This window comes from Petromyzon marinus, chromosome 12 (genome assembly GCF_048934315.1).
Source record: "Petromyzon marinus isolate PM22_M1 ecotype Great Lakes invasive population chromosome 12, UKy_Petmar_22M1.pri1.0, whole genome shotgun sequence".
Lineage (NCBI taxonomy): Eukaryota > Metazoa > Chordata > Hyperoartia > Petromyzontiformes > Petromyzontidae > Petromyzon > Petromyzon marinus.
Genome location: NC_133678.1, coordinates 14,862,054 through 14,887,746, shown reverse-complemented (window position 1 = coordinate 14,887,746; position 25,693 = coordinate 14,862,054). Strand labels below are relative to the sequence as shown.

At 55.3% G+C, this 25,693-nt stretch overlaps 1 protein-coding gene across 3 annotated transcripts in view; it reads right to left on the bottom strand.

Annotated features, from left to right (window-relative positions):
- Positions 1 to 1,128: 1,128 nt before the first annotated feature.
- The window catches only part of LOC116941500 (centrosome and spindle pole-associated protein 1-like), a 49,308-nt gene continuing 24,743 nt past the window's right edge, over positions 1,129 to 25,693 (bottom strand). For all 3 annotated transcript variants that reach the window (XM_076066668.1, XM_076066669.1, XM_076066667.1), the window contains 17 exons: positions 25,385 to 25,502; positions 24,305 to 24,425; positions 22,336 to 22,483; positions 21,373 to 21,531; positions 19,638 to 19,738; positions 18,762 to 18,911; positions 17,698 to 17,829; positions 16,818 to 16,913; positions 14,866 to 14,935; positions 14,386 to 14,521; positions 13,153 to 13,265; positions 12,139 to 12,276; positions 11,521 to 11,570; positions 9,542 to 9,596; positions 7,709 to 7,797; positions 5,786 to 5,948; positions 1,129 to 5,173 (listed from right to left, as the gene is read on the bottom strand). In XM_076066668.1, coding sequence (XP_075922783.1) covers positions 5,013 to 5,173; positions 5,786 to 5,948; positions 7,709 to 7,797; positions 9,542 to 9,596; positions 11,521 to 11,570; positions 12,139 to 12,276; positions 13,153 to 13,265; positions 14,386 to 14,521; positions 14,866 to 14,935; positions 16,818 to 16,913; positions 17,698 to 17,829; positions 18,762 to 18,911; positions 19,638 to 19,738; positions 21,373 to 21,531; positions 22,336 to 22,483; positions 24,305 to 24,425; positions 25,385 to 25,502 — 2,000 coding nt within the window. In that variant the 3' untranslated portion in view covers positions 1,129 to 5,012. The remainder of the gene's footprint in view (positions 5,174 to 5,785; positions 5,949 to 7,708; positions 7,798 to 9,541; positions 9,597 to 11,520; positions 11,571 to 12,138; positions 12,277 to 13,152; positions 13,266 to 14,385; positions 14,522 to 14,865; positions 14,936 to 16,817; positions 16,914 to 17,697; positions 17,830 to 18,761; positions 18,912 to 19,637; positions 19,739 to 21,372; positions 21,532 to 22,335; positions 22,484 to 24,304; positions 24,426 to 25,384; positions 25,503 to 25,693) is intronic.

Sequence of the window (25,693 nt, the reverse complement as noted above, 5' to 3'; positions counted from 1 at the left end):
GGGAATCGAACTCGGGTCGCCGTGACCTCGCTGGCACGACCCTCGTGCCGATTAAAATAATAAATGTTCCAGCACCTTACAACACAGCCGTTGTGTGATTGCAGTTACACGTATTACCAATGAATTCCCAATTGTTCTATTAAACCTGCAGATGTGACATCATCACCGTGCATGTGAAGCCTCCAGCTCATCGAATCTGCCAAATGTCCAACAATGGGCTCGAGGACCGCCGCGTAGGCTTGCGTGATTGCCTCTGCGGACTCACGGCTCTCAGGCGTGTTGTGTGGTCGCACCACGCGTTGTTCAGCACGATGTCTTGACGTTTCGCTCCATGTGTTCGGGAGCTTCCCGATAATGACGGATGAGCTCGTTAGAACCGACGCTTAGCGATCAGTTCGACACCCAAACGTCTCCGCACTTCAATCGAGCATTGGGATGCACTCATCTCTTGTTTGCGACACTGAGCAAGTGGTGGAAACTCCATATTCCCATGGCGGAGGTCGGTATACCCAAAGGCCAGCCACTTAGGTTTCTCATGAAGTGGCCCTTAAAGTGCCCAGCCGATCTGCCTCAGGGTGGCTGCTACAGCTCAGCTGGACACCACATACTCACCTCGGCTCCTTCCCCGTCCTTGTGTTTATATTCTGAACTCATAAGGTCGCACTCATTAGACACAAAGTGCTTGCCGCAAATAAACCACAATACCTTGCTGATCTCGCCAAGGAGCATAAATCACCACGCGAACTCCGATCATCCTCGCAGCAACAGCGGATTTTGGCTGGCCATTGAACAAAGATGGTCACTGCATCGCACGCCTTCAGATGCGCTACTGTGGCCGTCTGGAACGCTCTTCCTTCCAATATTAGGAAGTCATTAGCGCTATGCTCTTTTAAATCTACATCGAAAACGAATTTCTTTAGAACTACTAATGTTTAGTTTGTTATTATCCCCCCACACCTCCGATTAGCACGGTTGGCTACGTATGGTGCAACATAAATGCAACATACACACATACATGACACAAGCACTGACGTAATCAGAGCCTCCACGTAGAGACACAAATGACCCATCCAGTCCCTGCACGCTGTGAGATCGCAAACAGACAAAACACAAGTCATCGACATCCGGTAACGAAACACGATTTGGTGATTTAATATCGAATCTAGTAAAATGATTGCTAATACGATTATTTCACAATAAACACGAATAATACCGTGATTCCACATCGTCGTCATAATTCAACGATTAACATCGATGTGAAAAATAGTCATGCGGATTTATAATGAGCTGATAAAATTATAAATGTTCAAACAATAAAAAGAACAAACCTTCCTAATGTATAACTACAACACGTATTTTACTCGCAGTGTTTAACAATAATTGTCAAGTGGAAGTGCCTCCCTACACTCAAACGAATGTGAATTGGTGCTCAGCACCAATGGCGACCATGAACCCCGTGGTGGAAATTTCACATTCCTATGGCACTGGCCAGTTCCTCAGCAGACAAATCACTCCAACAAAGTGGCCACGGTTCCCCATCACCACACTATGGTCATTAAAATAAGTAACAAATTGTAAACCGATCAGGCTGCATGGGAGCTTTAGCAACGCCATTCCAGTGTTCGAGCAGTCGGCGCGGTCGATGATCCGTCAGTCGCCTTCTCGTCACTATTTTATCACTGTTATCTATCAGGTGTCACGCTTGCAAATGAGACTATCCTGGTCTCTCGAGTTCTCGACTGGTGAAGCAACATCGACTTGAACCACCGTGGTTTCTGTTTCCCGTCAACTTCACTCGTTGATTCATCCACCCATGTTGAGGACTCGGTCTGCCAGAGGGTGTTTCCTCTCATTCGCACTGTGTTCAACTACAATCACTCACCCACCCACCCACTCACCCATCCACTCACTCCGTCCACAAAACCCACCCACCCACTCAATCACCTATCCGCTCACCCACCCACCTACTCACTCATCCACCCAAACAATCACTCACTCAATCACTCGCCCACTCACTTACTCAGCCATCCACCCACTCACTCATCCACTCACCCAACTACTCACTCACCCACTCACTCACCCATTCACCCCACTCACCCACTCACCACACTGCAGGCAACACCACTTCCATTTCTGCTTCTTCCCTGGCACCGCTCCCCTTTGGAGTTCTCTCCCGTCGTCTCGTCTCGCAAGTCACTGCTCTCGTTAAGCCTTCCCTCTCTATTGTTACACCCCGAAGAGCAATGAACTCCGTTTGTGCGCAGGTGCCGGGTGAATTTTGACACCGCAGGACCGCGAGAGGTCGCGCCGGATTTTGTTGTTGGTCCTCTCCTCCAGCTGTGGACTGACCGTGGCCTGAGATGGCACGTGGCATCCTGGGATTTTGTGCTCAGAAATTTACAGCGAGGCTGCTGCTGCTGCTTCTGATGCTGGGGCTGTTTGTTTCCACACGAGAGAGAGAGGGGCGTGTGCGCGCAGCAGCGGCAGCGTGTGACTTGAGCGGCGTTAATAAGGGGGTTCTCGTGTCAACCCTCGCAGCGGCACGTCCAGCCTCAGCCCTCGAGCCCCGCAGCTGACTCCCAGGGGCAGCTTTGAAGTCCTCGGATCAAAGCAGCAGGTGCAGCGCACTAACAACAAGGCACGGAATTGTGTGTAGTAAAAATAATAATCATGATGAACCCATGATTAGGAATGTGCGGTTGAATGTCGATTTGGCCATCTCGGGGCACTGATCAGACGCTCGGACCATGGGGCGAGTCTTTAAAACGGCCTCACGCGAGTTGCCATGGGGGGGTGGGGGTGGCGGGGGGCACGCCCCCCCCCCCCCCCCCCGCGATCCGGCATCGTGCGCGGAACATGGAAAACTCCAAATATACAGCAGCAGGCACTATAGGGTCGGGATCGAACCCGCGACCTCCTGTACACCAGGCGAGGTAGTTAACATCTCCTAGCCACCGTGATGATGAGAGAGAGAGACCCAAACTCCAAATATACAGCAGCAGGCGTCAGGGTCGGGATCGAACCCACGACCTCCTGTACACCAGGCGAGGTAGTTAACATCTCATAGCCACCGTGATGATGATGATGAGAGAGAGAGACGCAAACTCCAAATATACAGCAGGAGGCGTCTGGGCCGGGATCGAACCCACGACCTCCTGTACACCAGGCGAGGTAGTTAACATCTCCTAGCCACCGTGATGATGATGATGAGAGAGAGAGACGCAAACTCCAAATATACAGCAGCAGGCGTCAGGGTCGGGATCGAACCCACGACCTCCTGTACACCAGGCGAGGTAGTTAACATCTCATAGCCACCGTGGCGCCCGTCATTGTCTCGACCGGGTCGAGACAATGACGGGCGCCGCACGCCAGCGCCTAGATTCGAACCCAGGTCCTGAGCGGTGCTGGCCCCCTGCGGACTGCACTCCATTGGTAGTGCCCATTAATGCACAACCCATGCTGCTAGCAAACAATCATAAACCTGCAGATGTGACATCATCAGATAAAGGCGCAGCCCTGCAATGACTTGCTGCTAGCAGGTCGGCCTCCACTGGAGGGAGCTCCAGAACCTCCCCTCCGGAGGGTACTGGCCTCTACCCGCCCACGCTGTCCACGTGTCTCGGAGTTAGGAGTACCCACACTTTACCCCACCGCACACGCCCTGCCGTTGGTCTGACTGGGGCGCCGCGGTGGCGAAATGTTCAATGCTTCGCCTTGTATACAGGAGGTCGTGGGCTCGAGCCTGACCCTGATGCTTGCTGTATATTTGGAGTTTGCGTGTCTCTCTTCCTGTGGAGATGTTAACTACTTCGCCTGGTATACAGAAGGTTGTGGGTTCGATCCCGACCCTTAAGCCGGTTGTATATTTGGATTTTGCATGTTTTCCCAGTGGTCGTGTAGATTTTTTTTCTCCAGGTCCTCCGGTTTTTCCCTCCACATTTAGAATCAACATCATGCGTAAGAGTCTTTCGCTGCTATATAAATTTCCAGGTAATAAGCCACTTCGTTGGGCTATCATTTGTGGCCAGGTGGCTTCTGAAAAACAGCTACAGTATGTAGCTCAGTGGCCCTTACCTGGTAAAATAAAAACAATTGTTCAGTTTTAGTTTACACTGGTGCACACAATTACATCCAAGTAGAAAATGGAAGCTGTTTATCTTCCGAGAGAGCTTCACCCCAATGTCCACTGCAGGGCTGATCCTGATTTTGGTTATTTGGCCAATTGATCCTCATGGCGGTACCCAAGTTTACCAAATAACACAAAATTAAATATTTTATTTCTGGGACACTATGTTTTCGAGGGGTGTACTTAACTCCGCGACTGGGGTACCAATGAATCCGAAATCAGTGCTACTCCGCAATGTCGATATGCAGCGAGGACGATTGCGCTGAAACCTTGAATGCTTGAATCCACCATAGTGCATCGTGTACAGCTCGTCGATTGCCGCATCACAGTCCATCAACAGACTAAAAATGGCTACATCATGGACATTAAGTGAGAGCCGGGGTACTATGGTACCCTGGGGTACCACCATAAGGTTCAATTACTCTAAAAGAAGTATTTTTAGTATCCGGAGGAAACCAATGAGCATGCAAGAAGACAACACTCGCCAGTCCGAACAGACGGGTTCATGAACCCACTCACTGCAAGTCCATTACTTGGCTACAAATCGTGATCGACTGCTTGTTTTGTGATCGATTACTTGGGGGCCCCTTTAAAAATCGTGGCGGCCAAAACATCCTGTCTTCTGAAGGCAGCAAACCCCTGCAAGCCACGCCCAGCGTGACGCAACAGCCGATGATGTCACCAAGCCCTGCCCATCACCTCCCGTCCAGTGGCACATGTGGAGAATGAGGTGAGATTTTTATTCCAACTATTCCCGTGTTATGGCCGATGAGTCGATTAATTAAACCGACAATTGGGTGAGTGACCAATAATTATCATTATAATCAGGTGAGTGACCGGTAATCGGGTGAGTGACCAATTACTTAAATAACTGGATAGAGCAGCTCTAGTCTCCAGCACCAGTCGACAGAACGCCCAAGTCGAGGCGCAGGCTGCCCCGAGAGCCAGGCCTGAGCCAGGGCTCCGTGGCAACGGAGGTGATGGAGTCGGCGGAGATGGCGGATCCGGGACGGTGACGCCCGGGGATGAAGAGGGGTGACGCCTCGCCTAGTGGGGTCACGAGGATAAAGAGGGGGTCAGATGCAAGATTTAATTGCTCCATCTCCGTGATGCACGAGCTGCGGGCGCCACGGTGGTGAGATGTTAACCACCTTGCCTGGTATACAGGAGGTCGTGGGTTTGATCCCGACCCTGATGCCTGCTGTATATTTGGAGTTTGCGTGTCTCTCTCCCCGTGGTCGCGTGGATTTTTCTCCAGGTTCTCCGTTTTTTTCCCTCCAAAATTAGAATCAGCGTCACGCTGTTAGAGCATTTGCTTGCTATATTTATTTGCACGTGACGATCAGCCGCTATCACGTGCGGTCAGATGCGATCCTCTCGTTGAGGTCAAATGAAAAATAGTTGACTTTTATTTGCGTATATATTTCTCAAGTGATTTGTTTACCTTTCCTAAAACTTCGTACTCCTATCGTGTTTGTCGTTTGTAACGTTCTGACCTCGTGCCCTCGCTGGACATCTGCGAAAATAAAGATTCCCATTCTGGAAAGTGCTACGGAACCCACTCACGCGCTCTTCCCGAGTTCGCCTCCCCATTCATTTCGTAGCGAGCATCGCACGATGGCTCCCATGGGTGCAGCATGGGGGGGGGGGGGGGCTCACCAGGCCCGGCCGCCACGTCGTTGTCCCAGCCGTGGAGACGTCGCAGCCGCTCGTGGTTGCGCGCTTGGATCCTCTCCACGTTGAGGCTCGACGAGGTGGAGCCCAGGGAAAAGGAGTCGGGTAGCAGGCGGAGAGCCGACCCTGCCGTGGGGGGCGTGCCAGGCTGGGTACGCACGTTGCGCACACACGTTACACACGCATGTTACGCGCGTTACGCACGCACGTTACATGCGCACGTTACACACGCATGTTACACACGTAAGTTACGCACGTTACACACGCATGTTACGCACGTTACGCACGCACGTTACACACGCATGTTACGCACGTTACGCACGCACGTTACACACGCACGTTACACACGCACGTTACACACGTAAGTTACGCACGTTACACACGCACGTTATTCACGTTATACATGCACGTTACACAAGCACATTACACGTTACACACGCACGTTACACGTTACACATGCACGTTACTCACGTTATATATGCACATTACACGTTACGCACGTTACACGTTATGCACGCACGTTAAGCACTCACGTTACACACGCACGTTACACACGTAAGTTACGCACGTTACACACGCACGTTACACGTTACACATGCACGTTACACACGCACATTACACGTTACACACGCACGTTACACATTACGCACGCTACACACGCAAGTTACGCACGTTATATATGCACGTTATACATGCACGTTACACACGCACATTACACACGCACGTTACACGTTACACACACACGCTACACACGCACGTGACACATTACACACACACGCTACACACGCACGTTACACGGTACGCACGCATGCACACGTTACACACGCACTTTACACACGTGGTACATGAGCAGGGTCCACTACAGGCGGACAACCTGGCCTGCATCGTCGACGCCCTTTCCGCGTTTCGTCACTTCCCCTGGATGTTTCTCATCACATTCGTGTTTTTCTTCCTTCAAAAACCATATCGGCCATCACACAGACGGCGGTAACCATTTTACTGACATTCATCTCATGAAGAGCTACCACGAAGACGCTATCGTAAACATTTGTCATCTCGAGAGAAATAACAAATGTTTACGAGTGGAAAATGGCAGTTTTCACGTGGCCCAGCTTGTTCAGTGCAGGTCAATTAACTGCACTGCAATTTCAGTGCTTCATGATATGTAACTCCTTTGTCAAGGCGCTCTCCTCCTCCCACCCAGCTTAAAATACGCTGCCAAGCTAAGCAGTGTTCATTAGGACGCCGTCTTTCCGACAGCTCTGTTTCTTCACCTGAGGACGGCTGCTTGCGTTGTGGCCGAAACGTCGTGCGAATTTTATTATGTGTTATTTGTATTATTTTATTATTTCCCTTCTACGTGACTTTACCAAAAGAACCAAGAATATGAAACCCTTAATAAGTGCTCACTAACGGCACTCGCTCCAATAGTGTGTCTACATGGGCGATCGTTGGTCATACGACAAGTAGCACTGCGTTACGAACACAGCCACCTAGGGCGGTGACAACTTCGGAAGGCCCTCTTCCAGCAGTCGACAGATCACGGCTGCTACCGATGATGCTGAGTGCTTGTGTGTGTGTGCGTGCGTATGGGGAGCGGTAGTGTAGCGGTTAGCGTGCTGCGCTACGAACCTGGCGACCCGCGTTCGATTCCCGCATTGGGCCAACACCAGCGAGGATATCTGAACTGGTCCTGGGCCTCCCCTAGGTCGACTCAGCCTCAAATGAGTACCTGATGCGATGTGTAAACATCGCCACTGGGGAGACAAAGGCGACCGGGCGTGGTGTTGGCCACCCACCGACCTTGCGTGCTGTGCCGGCCTTCATAGGTGCTCGCTAACAGCACTTGCCCCAACAGTCTGTTAAGGCTTTACTGAGGGATCTTTGTCTTTCTGTCACACATCTCACCGGGGAGCTGCTGGGATCCACAAAGCTCACCCTGCGCGCTCTGGGCACGTCCGCCAGGTCGCCCACCATGAACTCGTCACCGAGTGAGCCTACACGCCCAACACACAGCAAGCCAAGCATCGGCGATTACTACACGAGGGTCCTTGCTTCCTCGTGTACGTGGCCAACCCTCATAATATATGGTTCTCTGTAGGTCTCTGTGGGTGTTTCTATAGGTCTTTGGGGGGGCTCTATGGGTCTGGGTGTATGTGGGTCTCTATGTATGTATGTTGAACTTCTTTTTCACCGTACATAGCCAACCGCGCTAATATGTGGGTCTCTGTAGGTCTCTATGGGTGTCTCTATGGGCATGGGTGTCTGTGGATCTCTGGATGTACGTATGTGTAAGGGATCTGCGAGCCATCCTCACGCACTCGCACCACGCAGACATGAAATCTCTGCACTCAGCATAGCATACACCAATCACACACAGGAATACACTAGACAGGGGCCAAGGGTCAAAGGGCACTGACGTTACATGGACTCAGCGTGCGAGATGGAGATGTGTATTGGGAACGAGGGAGGAGATGGAGGGTTTAAAAGGGGCTGCGAGACGCGTGTTCGGGGTTGGTTTTAGGAACGAGTGTGGCTGTGGGTTGAAGAATATACAAGTGCATAACCAGTCTCTACATTTTAAATTTAGTTTTGAAAGTGCATGGCCCCAGTGGCTTCCTAATATGGGAACGAAGAGCGTTCGAGCCTCAGCGGTCCGCGTAGCGTTTCCCGTGCGGTATAAGGATCTGTGCATCCATCTCACCCAGGTGTCAACCCCCTCCCGCCACCCATCAACCGCTGTACCCATGGGGGCACCAGCCGATGGCTTCCGCTCCAACGCACTCTCCACATGTGCCTATCCTCTGTCTCAGATGCAGTGCCTCAGAGCAAGAAGGGCCTAGGTTCAATTCCCGACTCGGGCACCTTTCCGGGCAGAGTTTCGTATGTTCTCAACCCCTGTTGCACATGGATGTCCTCTGGGTCCCCCCCCCCCTGTATCTTCCCATAGCTAAAAAAAACCCGTACAATGAAACTGGTATTGGCCAAACATCCCAGCGAGAGAACCAACGCCAGGCTGCACGATGACGCGGCGCTGTGAAGGAACGTTCTGGGCCCACCACAGTCACTGAACGTTGACGCCACAGAACTACTTCCGAGTCACTTCAATTGCCCCGCTCGCACGCCACCAAATGGCGCTCAGACGTGCTGGGCAAACGGTGGTTTCTACGCACACTAATTGGCGAAATTTACGTGCACGTTTAAGCCCTCGGGACTGAATTTTGTTTTATTTTTTTGTGCAGTCACCGGCCGACTGAGCCGCAACCAATCGACTCGTTGCGCGTGAGAAGCCGGGTTGAATCGCACGTGGCCTGAAGCCGTGATCCGAACCCGGGCTCTCAGCCGTGCTGGATCAGTGTCACGACTCGCCTATTGCGGAGCGCCTCCTGCATTACCCCCAAAGGCACTTCTAGAAATACCTGAGCATGAACCTCCGAGGGAACCTCCGAGGGAGCCTCTGCCGGGGTCATGTAAAAAAACACCACGCGCATTGGGCAAACGTGGAAGCATTTAAGAGTTATACCGAGAGTGCGAATCCATTTGCCGAGTGAAAATAAAACTTTCCAAAGGAATGTTTTTCCTCTTCGCCCTTGCAAATGTTTTCTTGTTTTTCCCCTCGCTCTCTCCCTCCCTCTCTCCCTCCCTCCCCGAGGTGCGCGAAAATTGCCGGTGATGAAATTGGCGGAAGCCTTTGATGTCGCTTCTTAGGCGGCGGCTACTCCTCGCGGTGACGGTACTCACTGAGAAATGGGGCTCGAGGCTCGAGGCCGGGGTGAGAGAACGGTGGCCGCTCCGCCTGCTTGCGCACACACACACAAAGACAAAGGTCCCCCGGATAGCCTTCGCAGACACGTGGGGCAAGTGCTGCTAGCGAGTAGAACCTGTGAGTTGTGGCACGACACACGAGAGGATTTGTCTCTCCGGTAGCGATGTTCACAGATCGCCACCAGGTACTCATCTGAAGCTGAGTCGACCTAGGGGAGGTCCAGGACCGGTTTAGATAATGGTCACTGGTGTTGGCCAGGAGCGGGAATCGAATTCTGGTCACGGGGTTCGTAGCTGCAGCGCGTAAACCGCTCCACTACCGTTCACACACATGCACACGTACACACGCACACGAGCGTGCGTAGCCTGCGGGGACAGGGGGAGTGTAGAACTGAGACAGCTCGACTCATGTTGAACGTTTTCCAAATCGTGCTTCAATCAGTAGCGGTCGCAAATTTCAAGGGGAAGAATACACAGCAAAGTCGGAGCGTTTCCTTGATTAAAGCCATTGGTGGCTCCCAGAGGTGGGAATTTCACATTCCCATGCTGAGGACCGGCCTTCCGGTCAGCCGAGCACTACAAACTTCCCATAAAGCAGCACTCAGGGGCAGCAGTGGAAATGGACCGGAATGCCCCAAAACGCCATGATGGGAGTGAACATTTGAACCCTGTGACTGCGTTCCAAAAAAATTGAGGATTCATCTCTTTTTTTTAATTTGACTCACAGGTAGAGCCCCTAAGACTAACAGAGACCCAAGAGGCACGCATAGAGACCCACAAAGAAAAAAAGACAAAGATCCTGCGTATAGCCTTAACAGACTGTTGGGGCAAGTGCTGTAAGCGAGCACCTGTGATGGATAAAACATCACACGAGGTGGTGCGTGACCAGCACCACGCCCAGCTTGCCTTTGTCTCCCGAGTGGCGATGTTTACACACCGCACCAGGTACTCATTTGAGGCTGAGTCGCCATAGGGGAGGCCCAGAACCGGTTCAGATGATCGTCTCTGGTGTTGGCTGTGAGCGAGAATCGAACTCGGGTCGCCGTGACCTCACTGGCACGAGCCCATTCACGCAGAGACTGACAGATGCCCAAAGACACCCACAGACACGCACAGAGACCCACACAGATCTAGTGGGGGGTGGGGGAATCATTGATGAGTTGCCCCCCCCCCCCCCAGTCATTTCTTCCCATTTCCAGCCCTGCTCAGGGGTTAATCTCTCACTGCATATTTCCTGCATTGCTCGTAGACTAGAGGAGTAGGTGGCACGTTGCTTGTATTGGTAGCCACAGCCCACAGAGCGAGGGGTATACTGGATGTGGTGTGCCAGGTGTTTCCAGGTCGTGGACTCGGCTGCCAGCATTGTATCCCAGCTGCGCTAAGAAAATGCCATCGATTTTGTTCTTACAATTCACCTGAACCGGGATTTTAACTCATGACTTCATGATCGTCGGCCCCTACTGACCTACTATGTCCTGATTGCAAAGTCCCATGCACATTTAAATATCGGGATCAACTATCAATGAGAGCTCGCTGACATTTATCATCCCAAGCACAGGGGGGTGATTCATCCACAAGGCAAAGCGTTAATCCTGCATGGGGCGGCACTCATCGCCATTGAAAGCTCTAGGCCAATGGTGCAAATTCTACAATCCCATGGGAAGGACGCAGTCTCTCCTCCAGACGAAAGAGCGGCGTTTCAACAAAGCGCCTTGCCGCTTTAATAGCCCCAGGAGCGATGATTCTGAACCCCGGGCAGCATTTGAACTTGTAACCTCCCGGATCGCACACAGAGTGAATGCCGCGCCGCCAGAGGAGGGTGGGGTGCTGAGCTCCTGGAGAGGACCGCGTGGACCGTGCGGCAGCAGTGGATGTTTACAGAGCCGGGTGAGCGGTGCCCTGCGTGCGAGTTGGGTGGAGGTTTGCGCTTAGACAGGCGCCCGTGCGGTCCCTACCGCGTTCACGGTAAAAGGGGCAGCAGCTGCTGGGAACAAGTCTCCCGTGCCTGGGGAATCCACAGACACACACGGGCATACAGAGACAAACACACAGACACATGTAGAGACACGGACACAGAGACACACACACACACATGGATACACGGACACATAAATAGAGACACAGAGACACACAAACACAAAGAGACACAAACAGACATAGAAACACAAAAAGATACACACAGACGAAGACAAAAATCTCCCATATAGCCTTAACAGACTGTTAGGGCAAGTGCTGTTAGCGAGCACCTATTAAGGCCGGCACGGCACACGAGGGGGTGGGTGGCCAGCACCACGCCCGACCGCCTTTGTCTCACGAGTGACAATGTCTGCACACCACACCAAGTACTCATTTTTTAGGTTGACTCGACCTAGGGGAGGCCCAGAACGGATTCAGATAATCGTCACTGGTGTTGTTGGCCGTGAGCGGGAATTTAATTCGGGACGCCGGGTTCATAGCGCAGCGCGCTAATCACGGTTCCCCAACTGCGCGCACACACACACATGCTCTACACACATATAACCAAACACAGTTGCACGCACACACGCGGGTGGGGGGGGCGCGTGCGTGCACACCGTGCAGCCGCGCGTGTAGCGCGTGCAGCTTGCGCTGCTGCTCGCCCAGCAGCGTCGTCTGCTGCAGCTCCAGCGCCGCGGCGTCCGTGGCCGGCTCGGGGAAGAGGCGGCGCAGGGCGGCACGGGACGGCGAGTCCACTGGGAGCCACACACGCAGACAAACATCCCCCGTGTGGCCTTCACAGACTGTCGGGGCAAGTGGGTGTCAGTGGGCCGGCGCGTATGCTGTGCCGGCACGGCGACACGAGGGAGGATTGGTGGCCACCGGCACCCACGCCCGGCCGCCTTTGTCTCCCTCGTGGCGATGTTTACAGACCGCACCACATACTTATTTGAGGCTGAGTCGATCTAGGGCAGGTTCAGGACGGGTTCAGATATTCCTCGCTGGTGTTGGCCGTGAGCGGGAAGCAAACTCGGTCCGTCGGGTTCATGGCGCAGCTCGCTACTGCTCAACTACCGCTCCCCACACACCATGACAACAATCCTTCATATATGTATTTTGTATAGATGTTGAACTTCTTTCGCACTGTACGTAGCCAACCGTGATGTTAGCGAATCCCTGTCATCGGTGAAGGATAACACAGCGCCTTTGTCTCCCCAGTGCCAAAACAGGTGCATCGGTTTGTCCTCAGCATGGTGTTACATTGTCAAAGCATCTCACTTTGCCTGAACCCCCAAACGTAACCACACGCGGCACGTGCGGTGGCGCGCACGGTCGCACGTGCGCGGTGGTGCGTGCTTACATAGGATGAGTATGGATCGGCATACCTCGTGCCTTATTCCTGACGACGCCTACGCCGAGGCAAGCCGAGCGGCGTTCCGGTAAACGTCGAGGGAGTGGCCAACCTTTGACCTTGGCCCTCAGCCGCTCAAACGTCGTTGCCTTGGGGTTAGGGTTACTCCCGGCGTCTGGCACTCGTTTACGCCCCGGGGCGCCCCAGCGCAGCCCACTGTGAATGTCCCTCGCGAGCGCAAAGCGGCGCGTCCACGCCCTCACCGCCTCCACGTCCTCACCGCGGTACTTGAGGTCGTGAAAGTCTCGCAGGGTCTGGAAGTTGAGCTCCTCCACGGGTGTGGGCGGCATGAGGACGCGCACGGCCGAGCGGGGCCTCTCCTTCTCACGGCGCCTGCACCGGCGCGAGCGACACCGCGTCGACACGCCGTCAACATGTCAGTGAGACGACGTCCACACGTCAGAGAGACATCAGAGAGACGTCAGAGAGACGCCGTCGACACGTCAGAGAGACGTCAGAGAGACGCCATCGACACGTCATCGACACGCCGTCGACACGTCATAGAGATGTCATCGGCACGCTGTAAACACGTCATCAACACGTCAGAGAGACGTCAGAGAGACGCTATCAACACGTCATCGACACACCATTGACACGTCATCGACATGCCAAAGAGACGCCGTTGATACACCATCGACACATGATAGAGCCACCATCGACACGCCGTCGACACGCCATCGATATTTTACCACCATACCCCTCCACACCTGCACCCACAAAGGAGACCACATCACCCATGTTTAACGTTCATTTCCGATGACGTACATGCGTGTACGACATCAGTTTTTATTCTGATGCCATACGTGTACGTGATTGAAAACGGAATCAGAAGAAAAACTAAATAATAATTTTACCGGTGGGTGTTCAGGTCAGAAGACTGAGGCTCCCACAAGACCACGCGGGAGGGCGCGTGGCAAAGTTTGGCGCCAGCTGTTGTGGAGTGTGGCGGTCGTGTAGCTACGGTCCTCTGCGGTGAGTGCAATGTCTTTAAAAACGTCGCTATGTATCTTTAAATAAAATGAATGCTGAGCCGCTCGCCCGTTCCGAAATTCAGCGGTGAAAGGGACACCACCCACCCTGCAACTTGCAGACATCTCGGAGTGGGTTAATTAAGTCATTTAATGCTACGTTTGACTGTCACGTATTTAGCGGTGTAGGTCTGCCCGGCTCAAACGCCGATGCGGTGAAATCGGGCCGAGTCCGCGGAACCGAAGCTGGCCCGGAGGGTTCGGACTCCTGCCCAACACGGCCGGGGAGCAGAGCTGCCTCCGACGGGCGTCTTCGCCGGGTTGCTGTCATATGACCCTCCCGCGCGGTCGTGCATCACCCCGGTACGAGAGCCCCCCCCCCGCCCCCGGCGGGAGAAACCGTTCTGATCGCCGAACCGTCCCGAGCACGACCTCAGGGGCAGCAGCGTGCCCACGGACGCTGGGGGGTCCGCGCGAGGCATCACCTTCGCGGCGCCGGCGAGGGCCGGTCTTCGGGCGAGGCCCTCCCGGCCGCGCGGAGCTCCCCCTCGAGCTGCTGGCGCTCGCTGCGCAGCTGCTGCCGCAGGTACGAGAGGTCAGAGAGGGCACCCTGCTCGCCATCTGTATGCGCAACATGACGGGGGGGGGGGGGGAGGGGGAAAGCGCGGCGCGGTGAACTAGAAGCTCGGGGGCGCTCCACCGCCCCGGTTGAACCGCGCCGAACGCATCTCGTCAAGAGGCGCGTCCGTCGGGGGCCCCGCATTGGGATGCTCGGTCGACGGCGACGTCTCTGAACGCTCCGATTTACCCTACCACATGCAACACGCTGCGTGGGAAGGATGCGGACAAAACAACTTGCCGTACGGTCCGTGATTATAAAATGAAACGAGCCTTGATTCTCTGCAAATCGAATGACGTTGCTACGTTTGTGTTGAGCGGGGAGTCCGCCTGGCGTCACCGCTTACCCCTCATCAGATGCCTCCGAGGAGAGCCGATGCTCGATGCCGTATCCGGTCGTTCGTACTTGAGAGCTTTCTGTAACGGCACGAGTAAACTTCAAACTCTGACTCGATGATGACGACAGGAGGGGGAGGAGGCTCGCTGAGTTCAGGGCACTGCACAGAGGCCACAGCGGTAAATCGAAACCACCAAGGTCCTGGGTTCCAATCCAGGCTTCAGTGTATCGCTCATCGTCTGTCTGGGCCCGGCCAGCGATGATTGCACACACGAAGAATTTGGTTTGTCACTTAATTTGGTATTTTTGGGCGCTGAGGAGTCACCATCGTTGTTTGGGTATTCCTCATCAGTGATTAGTGCACTGTGCCACGGACCTGACGAACCGAGTTTGATTCCCGCTCACGGCCAACACCAGTGACGATTATCTGAACAAGTCTTGGGCCTTGGGGAGACAGAGGCGGTCAGGCGTGTTGCTGGGCACGTACTACTCGTGTGCCGTGCTGGCCTTCATAGGTGCTGCTCGCTAACAGCACTTGCCCCAACAGTCTGTTCAGGCTATAACGGGGGATCCGTCAATATTCGGGCACTGCGAGAGGAGTTTCCACCCGGAGAAAATCACAGAAGGGGTTCCAAGAGTAGCTCCGTGACCATGTTCAAACTCCGTTAACGAACACCGGGCGATGCACTGCTCACTGCGAACTTCGAGGGGCAATTTCCTAAACCCCGTTACACACGACACTGATGGCAAAGTTAGAGTCCATTGGGGAAAGCAGAATTATGTTCATCAGCTGATTTTAGTTTTTTATGAATGCATTGCTAATGATATTCGAACAACGCACTGCTGTGTCAGCATCGGCTCTCCTGGGGAATGCTTTAGCCTCCTGCTGGGCGTTTGGCTCCAGCCACATGGATTAATTAGCTGTGAGCGCATTCATAAGTGCGCGTGTACGTGTCTCTGTGTGTTTAGGTGCATGTGCGTGAATGTTTGCATGTATGCATATACTGTGGGGAGCGGTGGCACAGTGGTTAATGCACTGCGTAATGAACCCCTGCAACCCGAGTTATATTCCCACTCACGGTCAACATCAGCGATCCTCCGCAAGGTCGACTCAGTCTCAAATGAGTACCTGGTTTGGTGTGTAAAGACATCGCCACTGGGGAGACAAAGGCGGCCGAGAGTGGTGCTGGCCACCCACCCCCTCGTGTGGCGTGCCGGCCTTCATAGGTGCTCGCTTACAGCACTTGCCCCAAAATTCGGTTAAGACTATACGGGGGATCTTTGTCTGTATATATGGGACTGTGTCCAGATCTTTTGTCCTTCATGGTTGTTCGCTCGCAGCACTTTCCCTAACAGTCAAAATGCTATATGGGGGATCTTTGCCTTTGTCTCTGTATGCATATATTGTGGGGAGTGGAAGTGCACGCTACAAACCGTGAGCAGCCCTTGCCCCGAATGGTGTGTAAAGCCTATACAGGGGATGTGTGTCTTTGTATGTAGACGTTTGTATGAATGTATAGGGTGTGCGGAAGAGCAGGGGTTAACGCACTCTGCTACGAACACAGTGACCTGGGTTCGATCCTGGCCATGGCCGACAGGCCCGCTTATCTGAAACAAGTAGCTGTTGTATTTCGTAAAAACGTCAACAGGTGTTGTCCAGACCACTCCCGCATCACGTGGCATATCACATTGTCATCGCTAATTAACTCTGGGGACAAGCGCGCGTTGGCAATCTTTACAGAATCCAAGCATCTGCACGATTCTTCTTCTTCGTGATTCCAGCCACGCGTGCGGGTGCGTTTGTGTGCGTTCATGCGCGTGTACATGTGTGTGCACGCGTGCGTGCGTGGGTGCCTGTGCGTGTGTGCATGTGTTGCGTGTGTGTGTGTGCTTATGTGTGTGCGTCTGCGTGCTTGTACATGTGTGTGTGTGGGTGCGTGCGCGTGTGTGCGTGGTACGTACAGGGGGAGTGGCGGCCCTCCTCTCCGCGCTGCGCCTCCGCTCCTTCATGAGCGCCGGCACGGGGGGGGAGTCGGTTACTCGCTGGCCACCGCGCGGCTGCACAGACAAACGGCGGCGTGAGGGACGCTCCTGACCCCTCTCTATGATTTGACCCCTGGACCCCTCCCTGTGGTAGTTTGACCACCCCTCAGGTGGCTTTGGTCACTCGTCGTTTCTCACGGCTGCTGTTGAGCCGTGAGTTAGTCGACCAGACTTGTACCTTAGCACGGACAAAAGAGCCAAATGGTCCAAATATTTGAATACCCATAAACATACTCGCGCTGGCTACACTAACTACAGTAACTCGACACACGGTAACTACCCCAGGCAGTGTGCAAGCCATCTTTGTGTGCCTGGAGCTGAGCGGCGGAAATGCTCAAGCAATGCAGAGTGCAACATGTGGTAGCATCTGCCGGTCCGTCCGATCAGCAAACCAAAAATAAACACATTTTTTATTTTATTTTACCAGGTAAGGACCACTGAGCTTTGTAGCTCTTTTTCAGAATCGACCTGGCCACAAATGATAGCTCAACGAGGTGGCTTGCCATGTGGAAATTTATAGCAGCCAAATACTCCAAAAAGCTAATGTTGACTCTAAATGTGGAGGGAATAAACCGGAGGACCCGGAGAAAAATCCACGCGACCGTGGGAAGAAAGAACACGCATACTCGTCTGGATCGAATCTGCAATCTCCTGCACACCAGGCAAGGTCGTTAGCATCTCGCCACCATGGCGCCCACATCTGGGTCTGTCCCGCGCAACCTCCCACCAGCGCTCAGCATGGCCTCAAGGTGCACCTATCCTGGCGCGAGCGCCGCGGTGGGAGAAGGAGGCGGCGTGCCTGCTCGCGTGCCCGGGCGGAATCCTCCCGCTGCTTCCTCCGCTCGGCGTCGTCGCGCAGCCTCCGCTCCTCGCTCTCCCTCCTCAGCTTCTCCTCCGCCTCCCTGAGCACCTCCTCGTTCTTGGCTCTGTGCTGCTCCGGGGCGGTGGTGGCGCGGTGCGGAGAGGGGGCAAAGGTGAGGCGAGCCGGGGAGTCTCCCATTCTCGCTCCACCAGCCACGCCCACTTTGACGTGGCCACGCCCACTCGGCCGCTAGCACCGCCCCCACGCTTCTCTCTACCGTCAACCCCCAGCCCACCACTGAGGATAGCTACGCCCCTTTGCCCGCATCGTGAGGGGCAGGGAAATGTTACATCGGAGACCGATGAAGCTACGTGGAGCCACCAAGGCAGTCTTTCTGAAACCGCCGTGAGTGGTTTCAGAAAGACAGAGCGGGAAGTTTCTGTAGCTTTAGGAGAGGGAGGTCTAGGAGTTTCGGTATGTACAGAATGGATGTTCCTCGAACTTCTTTCGCACCGTACAATTCCAAACGTGCTAATCGTTAACAGAAATGTCAATGATAAGGTGGAAGATGAACGCAGGGAAATGGAAGCGTCCAAGGAAACTGAGCGATGGGACGTGCAGCAAACGTAAGATAGAGGGAAGGTGGGAAGAGTGATGCTGCAGAGTTAAACTCTGCGCTGTGGGGGTGTGCACAGCGTTCCTGCCACACTACGCCTGTGCATATCTGTGGTGCTGCACCCTGCGTCTGCACTGCTGCTACGCTTGCGCCGCGTATGCTGCTGCTGCTTCGCATGTGTCTGTGCTGCTGCATGTGTACTGCTGCTGCGTGTGCTGCTGCTGTGTGTGTGCGTCTGTGCTGCGGCTGCTGCTGATGCGTGTGTGCCGCCGCCGCTGCGTGTGTTGCTGCTCCGTGCGTGCCGTTGCTGCGTGTGTGTCTGTGTTTGGCTGCAGCTGCGTGCGTGCCGCTTTGTGTGTGCCGCTTTGTGTGTGCCGCCGCTACTGCGTGTGCTGCCACTGCGTGTGTGCTGCTGCTGCGTGAGTGCATCTGTGCTGTTGCTGACCTCGAGGCCCTGGCGCTGGCGGCGTGCCTGCTCGTGCTCGTACTCGGCGCGGATGCTCTCGCGTTGCTGCTGCAGGCGCCGCTCCTCGCGCTCCTCGTCCGCTCGCGTGCGAGCTCGCTCCTCGGCCTCGCGCCGTCGCTTCTCCTCGATCTGCACGCCGACACGCGCAGAGATACGCAGGGACACATAGACATAGAGGAACACAGGCACACAGGGACACGCAGAGACGTGCAGAGACACGCACAGACACACAGGGACACGCAAAGAGACACGCAGGGAGGTATAGACATAGAGGAACACAGAGACGCAGAGACATGCAGAGACACACGCAAACACACAGGGACACACGCAAACACACAGGGACACACGCAGACACACAAGGACACACGCAAACACACAGAGACACACGCAAACACACAGGGACACACGCAAACACACAGGGACACACGCAAACATACAGGGACACACGCAAACACACAGGGACACACACACAGGGGCACACAGAGACAAGTAGAGACACGTCGATACATAGAGACATGCAGAGACACACTGAGATAGTCGTGATAAGTGACCCAGATCAAATTTTGCAGAAGCGCTCTGACATCAGCCGCTCTGCCACCTCTGGGTGAGGAAGAGGCCTCGTACTGGCAATGTGAGATCACCGAGCCGGCACGACTCAGATCCTGGCCTCACATTTGGCCACCGCACGCGATTGGACGGTCTCAGCCCCGGGTCGCTCTTCAACGATCGCACGCAAAAGACAATCGACATGACAAGGTGGGGGGGGGAGGGGGTGGCGCCCCTCTCGCGCTCCACGGGGCCACGCGGAGCGCGAGAGCGACGGTCTCGAGGGCGCGTGCCAGGGAGCTCTCTCGCCTGCTGCTTCAGGAAGTCCTTGTAGAGGCCCTGCGCCCGCGCCTGCTGCTCCGTCACGGGCCCCGCGTGCTGCAGGGCACCCCGGTAGGCGTAGCCGAAGCCTGGGTTGGGGGGGAGGGGCAGCACGGGGTCTCAACGACACGCCGAGCGCGCGCGCCCGACGGCGATGACCACGACACACGCCGTTCGCCACTGAGTGGCGGGGACGTCACGGCGGCGCTTGTGCCATGCTAGGTGCACTAGGAGGCCGCGTCAAGTGTTTTAGGCCCGCTGCCACTGGTAGGAGGTCACGGGACAGACCCAGGTGCCATGAAGTGACTGGCAGATGCACCACCTGTGCTCCCGACTGTGACAATTCTCTGCGTTTTAGCCGCGCGGTGCTCCGCTCATTGTTGTGAGCGTCGCTCCTCTGCCCTCCGTTGTTGTTGGAGGGCGACTGCCTCCAACTGCCCAGTAGCAGCGTCCTTCACGAGCCTCCTCCGCAGAGGCCGATCTTGACACCATTCACCGGCAAGTCCACTCAGCTCCGTATCCTTCTGTACCACATCAATCCATCTCTTCTCTAGCTTGTGCGCACGTGCATACACACATGTGCACAAACACAGAGGTCCTTTGTGTGGCCTTAATAGACTGTTGGGGCAAGTGCTGTTAGCGTGCAGCACCTATGAGGGGGTGGGTGGCCAGCACCATGCCCGGCCACCTTTCTCTCCCGGGTGGCAATGTTTGCAAATTCCACCAGATACGCGTTTTAGGCTGAGTCGACCTAGGGGAGGCCCAGGACCAGTTGAAATATACGCCACTGTTATTGGTGGCGAGCAAATAGTGAAATCTGGTCAGTGCAGCGCGCTAACCGCTACCACCCTGGGGCCGTACTACACCATTCCCTACACACACATGCACACACGCTCACATGCACAACAACCGCCATTCAACAACAACCGCCATTCAACAACAACCGCCATTCGCCACTAAGTGGCGGTGACGTCACCACGACGCTTGTGCCAGGCTATGTGCACCTTGAGGCCACGTGAAGTGTCGAACGCCTGCTGGCAGGAAGTCACGGGGCAGACCCAAGTGCCACAGATCGACTGACTGAGACGACTGAGATGACTGGCTGATGCACCACCTGTGCCCCCTACTGTGCCAACTTGCTGTGCTTTAGCCACCTGGCGCTCTGCTCGTTGTTGTGAGCGTCGCTCCTCCGCACTCCGTTGTTGGAGGGCGACTGCCTCCAACTGCCCAGAGGCGTCTTTCCCGAGCCTCTTCCACAGAGGCCGATCTTGACACCGCTGGTACCGGTCATCGGCAAGTCCACTCAGCTCCACGTCCTCCTGTACCACATCACTCCATCTCTTCCCTAGCCCGTGCCGCGCCCGTTTAGCCCCCTCGATCCGGCCGAACAAAAGCTGTTTGGACATACGGTGGCTGGGCATGCGGGCTACATGACCCAGCAAATGCAGTCTTGCTTGCCAGAGGAGCTCACCAATGGAACTTTGTCCAGATCTTTCGAGGATTTGTGAGCTCCTCACACAATTCAGCCTGGTTAAACCTATGATGGATCGTAGGCAGGCCAGTCTAAATGTTTCCAATTGGCGAAGATGTTCCATTAGGGGGGTCCACGTTTCGCAAGCGTAGAGAAGGGAGGGAATGACCGTGGCCGAGAAGACTTGAAGTTTTGTGCACGCTCGCATGCACACACGCATGCTCACACGCACGCAGCCCTCCCCCCGATCACCTGGGTACTTGTGGGGGCTGTTGCCGCCCTCCCCCATGTCTGCGCGTGGCGTGGCGAGGTTGAGGTCCAGGGAGAGGACGGCACGGGCGTCTCCCCGCGGCCGGTGGTGTGGGTTCTTGTACGCCTCCTCATTCTGCTTGTGCATCTGCTTGAGGTCGGCTAGCACGCAAACACGGACCGCGCCAGAAACTCATTTAAAGCTGAGTTGACCAAGGGGATGCCCAGGATCAGTTCAAATATTCGCCACTGATTATGGTCGGGACTCACACATATGTACACAGACACAGATATCTACATACATAGACATATGTACACAGACACAGATAGCTACCGCCATTCACCAATACATGGCAGGTGAAGTCACCATAGTGATCGTGCCAGGCTAGGTGCAGCTTGAAGCAATTACATGTGAAGGTCACAGGGAAGACCCAGGTGCTATGGGTTGACTGACTGAGATGACACTGTCCCAAGTTGATGTGGGCACATATATTCATCCATTCATGGTCAGACACACGTGCACACATACAGGGGCAGAGATCCCCCATATAGCCTTCAAAGGCCTTGGGGCAAGTGCCGTAAGCACTAATATCAAACAGCGTGCGTACGTTTGGAGGAGTGAGGGCACTGCGCTACAAACCCGCCGATGGGTTTGTTGTCCTTCCCCCGCACCTTCCGATTGGCGCGGCTACAGCCACGCCCGGTGCGAAAGAAGTTCAGCAGCACACGTACAATCCCCACTCACGGCCCACATCAGCGACGAACATCTGAGTCCAGTCCTGGGCATCCCCTAGGCGTCTGCGCGTGGTGTTTAGCCAGACCACCCCGCCCAACCCCCGTGTGCTGTGGTAGCCTCAACACTCCACGTGTGCTCGCTAACGGCGCCCCGGCAGTCCGTGTGTCCACGAGAGGTTGTCTGTGCGTGACCGGGGGGGGGGGGGGGGGGGGTGGTGCGATCGGTCTCACTGATGAGGTTCCCTTCGGCGTCGCGGAGGGGAGCACCGCCCCCGCCCTTGCCCCAGGGGCTGAACGCGCTCGCCTCCTCCTCGATGCGTGACTCGTAGCGCTCGCGCTCCTCCCGCTGACGCTGACGCCGCACGTCCTGCACGCGCATCTGGGGTTCACGCAGAGACAGAGAGGGCACGGCACTCGACTGAATCTGAGACATCCGCAGAGCAACCCGGAGTAGGTCATGAGCACACTGGCCAGACATTGCTATGCAGATGTGGACGAATGTTCACAATTGCATGTTGCTCCGTGACTCTCCATCACCTACAGTCTGGGTCCTTTATGTCATTACTCATACATACACAAAGACAAAGACCACCCTTGCAGCTTTCACATACTTTGGGGCAAGTGCTGTTCGCGAGCAGCAGCTATGAAGGCCGAGACAGTACGCGAGGGGGTGGGTTTGGCCAGTGCCACGCCCGGCCGCCTTTGTCTCCCAAGTGGTGATGTTTGACTACTCACCGCACCAGGTACTCATTTGAGGCTAAGTCGACCTAGGGCAGACCCAGAACCGGTTCAGATAATTGTCACTGATGTTAGTGGCCGTGAGCGGGAATCAAACTCGGGTTGCCGGGTTCGTAGAGCGGCGCACTGATCACTACACAACCATTCACGGGCGCACACAGATATATGCGTACAAATATACCCCATATAAGCTTAACCGACTGTTGTGGCAAGTGCTGTTAGCGAGCAGCAGCTATGAAGGCCGGCACAGCACTCGAGGGGGTGGTGTGGCCAGCACCGCGCCACCTCCCCAACGCCGATGTTCACACGCCGCATCAGTGACACATTTAAGGCCGACTCGGACCTCGGAGAGGGCTAGGATAGGTTTGGATATCACTGCCATTGATGCTGACCATGGCTGGTAATTGGGACTGATGTTCACTGGGTTTGCAGTGCACGGCACTAAACCACACTGCACCACCGATCCTCCACGTAATCTTTTTTTATTGTATCTCGCGTCATTCATGCCACTGTGTCACACCGTGCTGCACGATCGGTGACCACGACGGCACGTAGGTTACAACGAGCGAGCGTTCACACGTTTGGGAGGTCACCGGAGCAGCTGGCGAAAATCCACGAGGGTGAGGGGGGGGAGGGCGACGCTCTATCCCCGTAGAGATGGGACGGTACTCGTCAGCACTTTGCCGTGCCGCCATCTCCAGGAGAGCCAGGGCACGGCACCTCTCCGCCCTACAGGAACATTTCTACGATCCCCAACCCTCGCTGCCTCCACAATGCGGGATTCGTAGGCCACAATGCAGGGCAGCCGGCACCACGCGGCCTAGAGCCACGTTCATTCGGCGGACGGCCTCGTGCTGCGCTACGATTGGACACTCATTTCTTTAGAACTGCTTCCTGTGTTTGGTTTGTTGTCCTTCCCCCACACCGTCGATTAACGCGGTTGACTAAGTACGGTGCAAAATAAGTTCAACATACACACACATACGTAGTTAGTAATCGTATTCATGAGCTGGAATATGACCTTGTGGAACTTGCGAAGGTAGTTCTCCATTAAAGGTTTTTTTTGGGGTTAGATCGCGTAAATATAAATGTGTCGTTAAACCCGCCACCACCCGACACAGCCAATGAGCAAGGTTTGTCATGTAAACAGAACGTGCCAATTCTTTACTGGCACAGCACACCGGCGTGTTGGAGAGCACACCTACAGCATTTATAATTTCAATGACGCATTTACACAATCTAACCCAATTAAAAACCTCTATCGCGCATAATATTGGTCGCGAAAGGCTCCGTGTTGAAGGTAGTTCTGCTGCTGACCACTGCTGCATGTATGTGATGATTAATTTTAACACGGGAGAGGGAAGAGGGCGACACGGCGCGCGGCCCAGTGGCGGCCGGAGCAGCGCCGTAGCAGCGCGCGAGCGAGCGAGCGTCAACGCGTGCACCGCGCCCGGCACCGCACCTGCTCCTCCAGCTCCTCCTGGTAGCGCTGGTGTTTCTCGCGCTGTTTGCCGCGGTCGGCGGAGCCCGGCACGAAATCGGAGCCCAGTTGGGACGTGGGGCCCACGGCCCTGCGCGCGCCGCTGGTGGGGGGGGGGGGTCACAACGCAATGCAATGACACAACGCTACAAAGACAAAGATCCCCCAAACAGCCTTAACAGACTGTTGCGGCAAGTGCTCTTAGCGAGTAGCACCTACGAAGGCCGGCACGGCACACGAGCGGGTGGGCGGCCAGCATCACACCGGGCTGCCTTTGTCTACCCAGTGGCGATGTTGACTACACACCACGCCAGGTACTAATTTGAGACTGAGTCGTCCTAGGGGAGGCCTAGGAGCGGTTCAGATGGTCGTCACTGGTGTTGGTGGCCGTGAGCGGAAATCGAACTCGGTTCAGCGGGTTCGTAGCGAAGCGCGTTAACCATTACACAACCGCCTCCTCGCATATCTATGTACCAACACATTTAAAATATATATATTTGAACATGCACTCCCACCCTTCTGAGAGTGCATGATCTCACTAGCACTGGTTCAACACAAGCAAATTCTGGACCGGTGTCTACATTCAGTGCCTCATCAGGCTCGCCTGAACCAAGACACGGCCTTCAGGCATTGACATTCAGGTGCACCATCACAGCAACCGCTCACGACGTGCCAGCCCGGCCGGAGTCCCCTCACCACAACCACCGTGACCCCCGCGACCCCCAGGCACATCGCGACGTGCGGTGCATCCTGGGAGCCGCTCCGGGTCAGTCCACGGAGCCCGGCGCATGTAGTGGGGAGGGGGGGGGGGTTGAGATTTGAAATGCGTTGATGGCGCCACTCCAGCCTGCAGCTGGCAGCCGCAAGTTTAAAATGCGAATCGGCATTTCCCTTCGTTCATTTACAGAATCAGATTTCAACCGCCAGACGGCGGTGCGTAAATGCGCTGGCGGCGAATTCAAATCGCGGGGCCGACTGATTCCCCCCCGGGGTGGGGTCCCTCGCGACTTCATGTCATGGCACACGTTGAATTTAACATGCGCATTCATCCTGCGACCTCACCTGACGGCCGTGACTCTCTGGGGCGCTGGCACCGCCACAGAGGCGCCCGGACCCTGCTGACGATGCCTGTACGGGGCGAGGTCGTCCGCCGAGTGCTGAACCTCGAACGGGCGCCCTCCTGAAGAAAGACGACAGCAGCAGCAGCAGGCGCCGATCGCCGGGGAGCGACGGTGGCGAGGGGTGACATCGCCACCGTGGCGGTGCTGGGTGGTGCCGGGTGGTGCCAGGTGGTGCTGGGTGGTGCCGGGTGGTGCAGGGTGGTGCTGGGTGGTGCCGGGTGGTGCCGGGTGGTGTAGAGTGGTGAAGGGT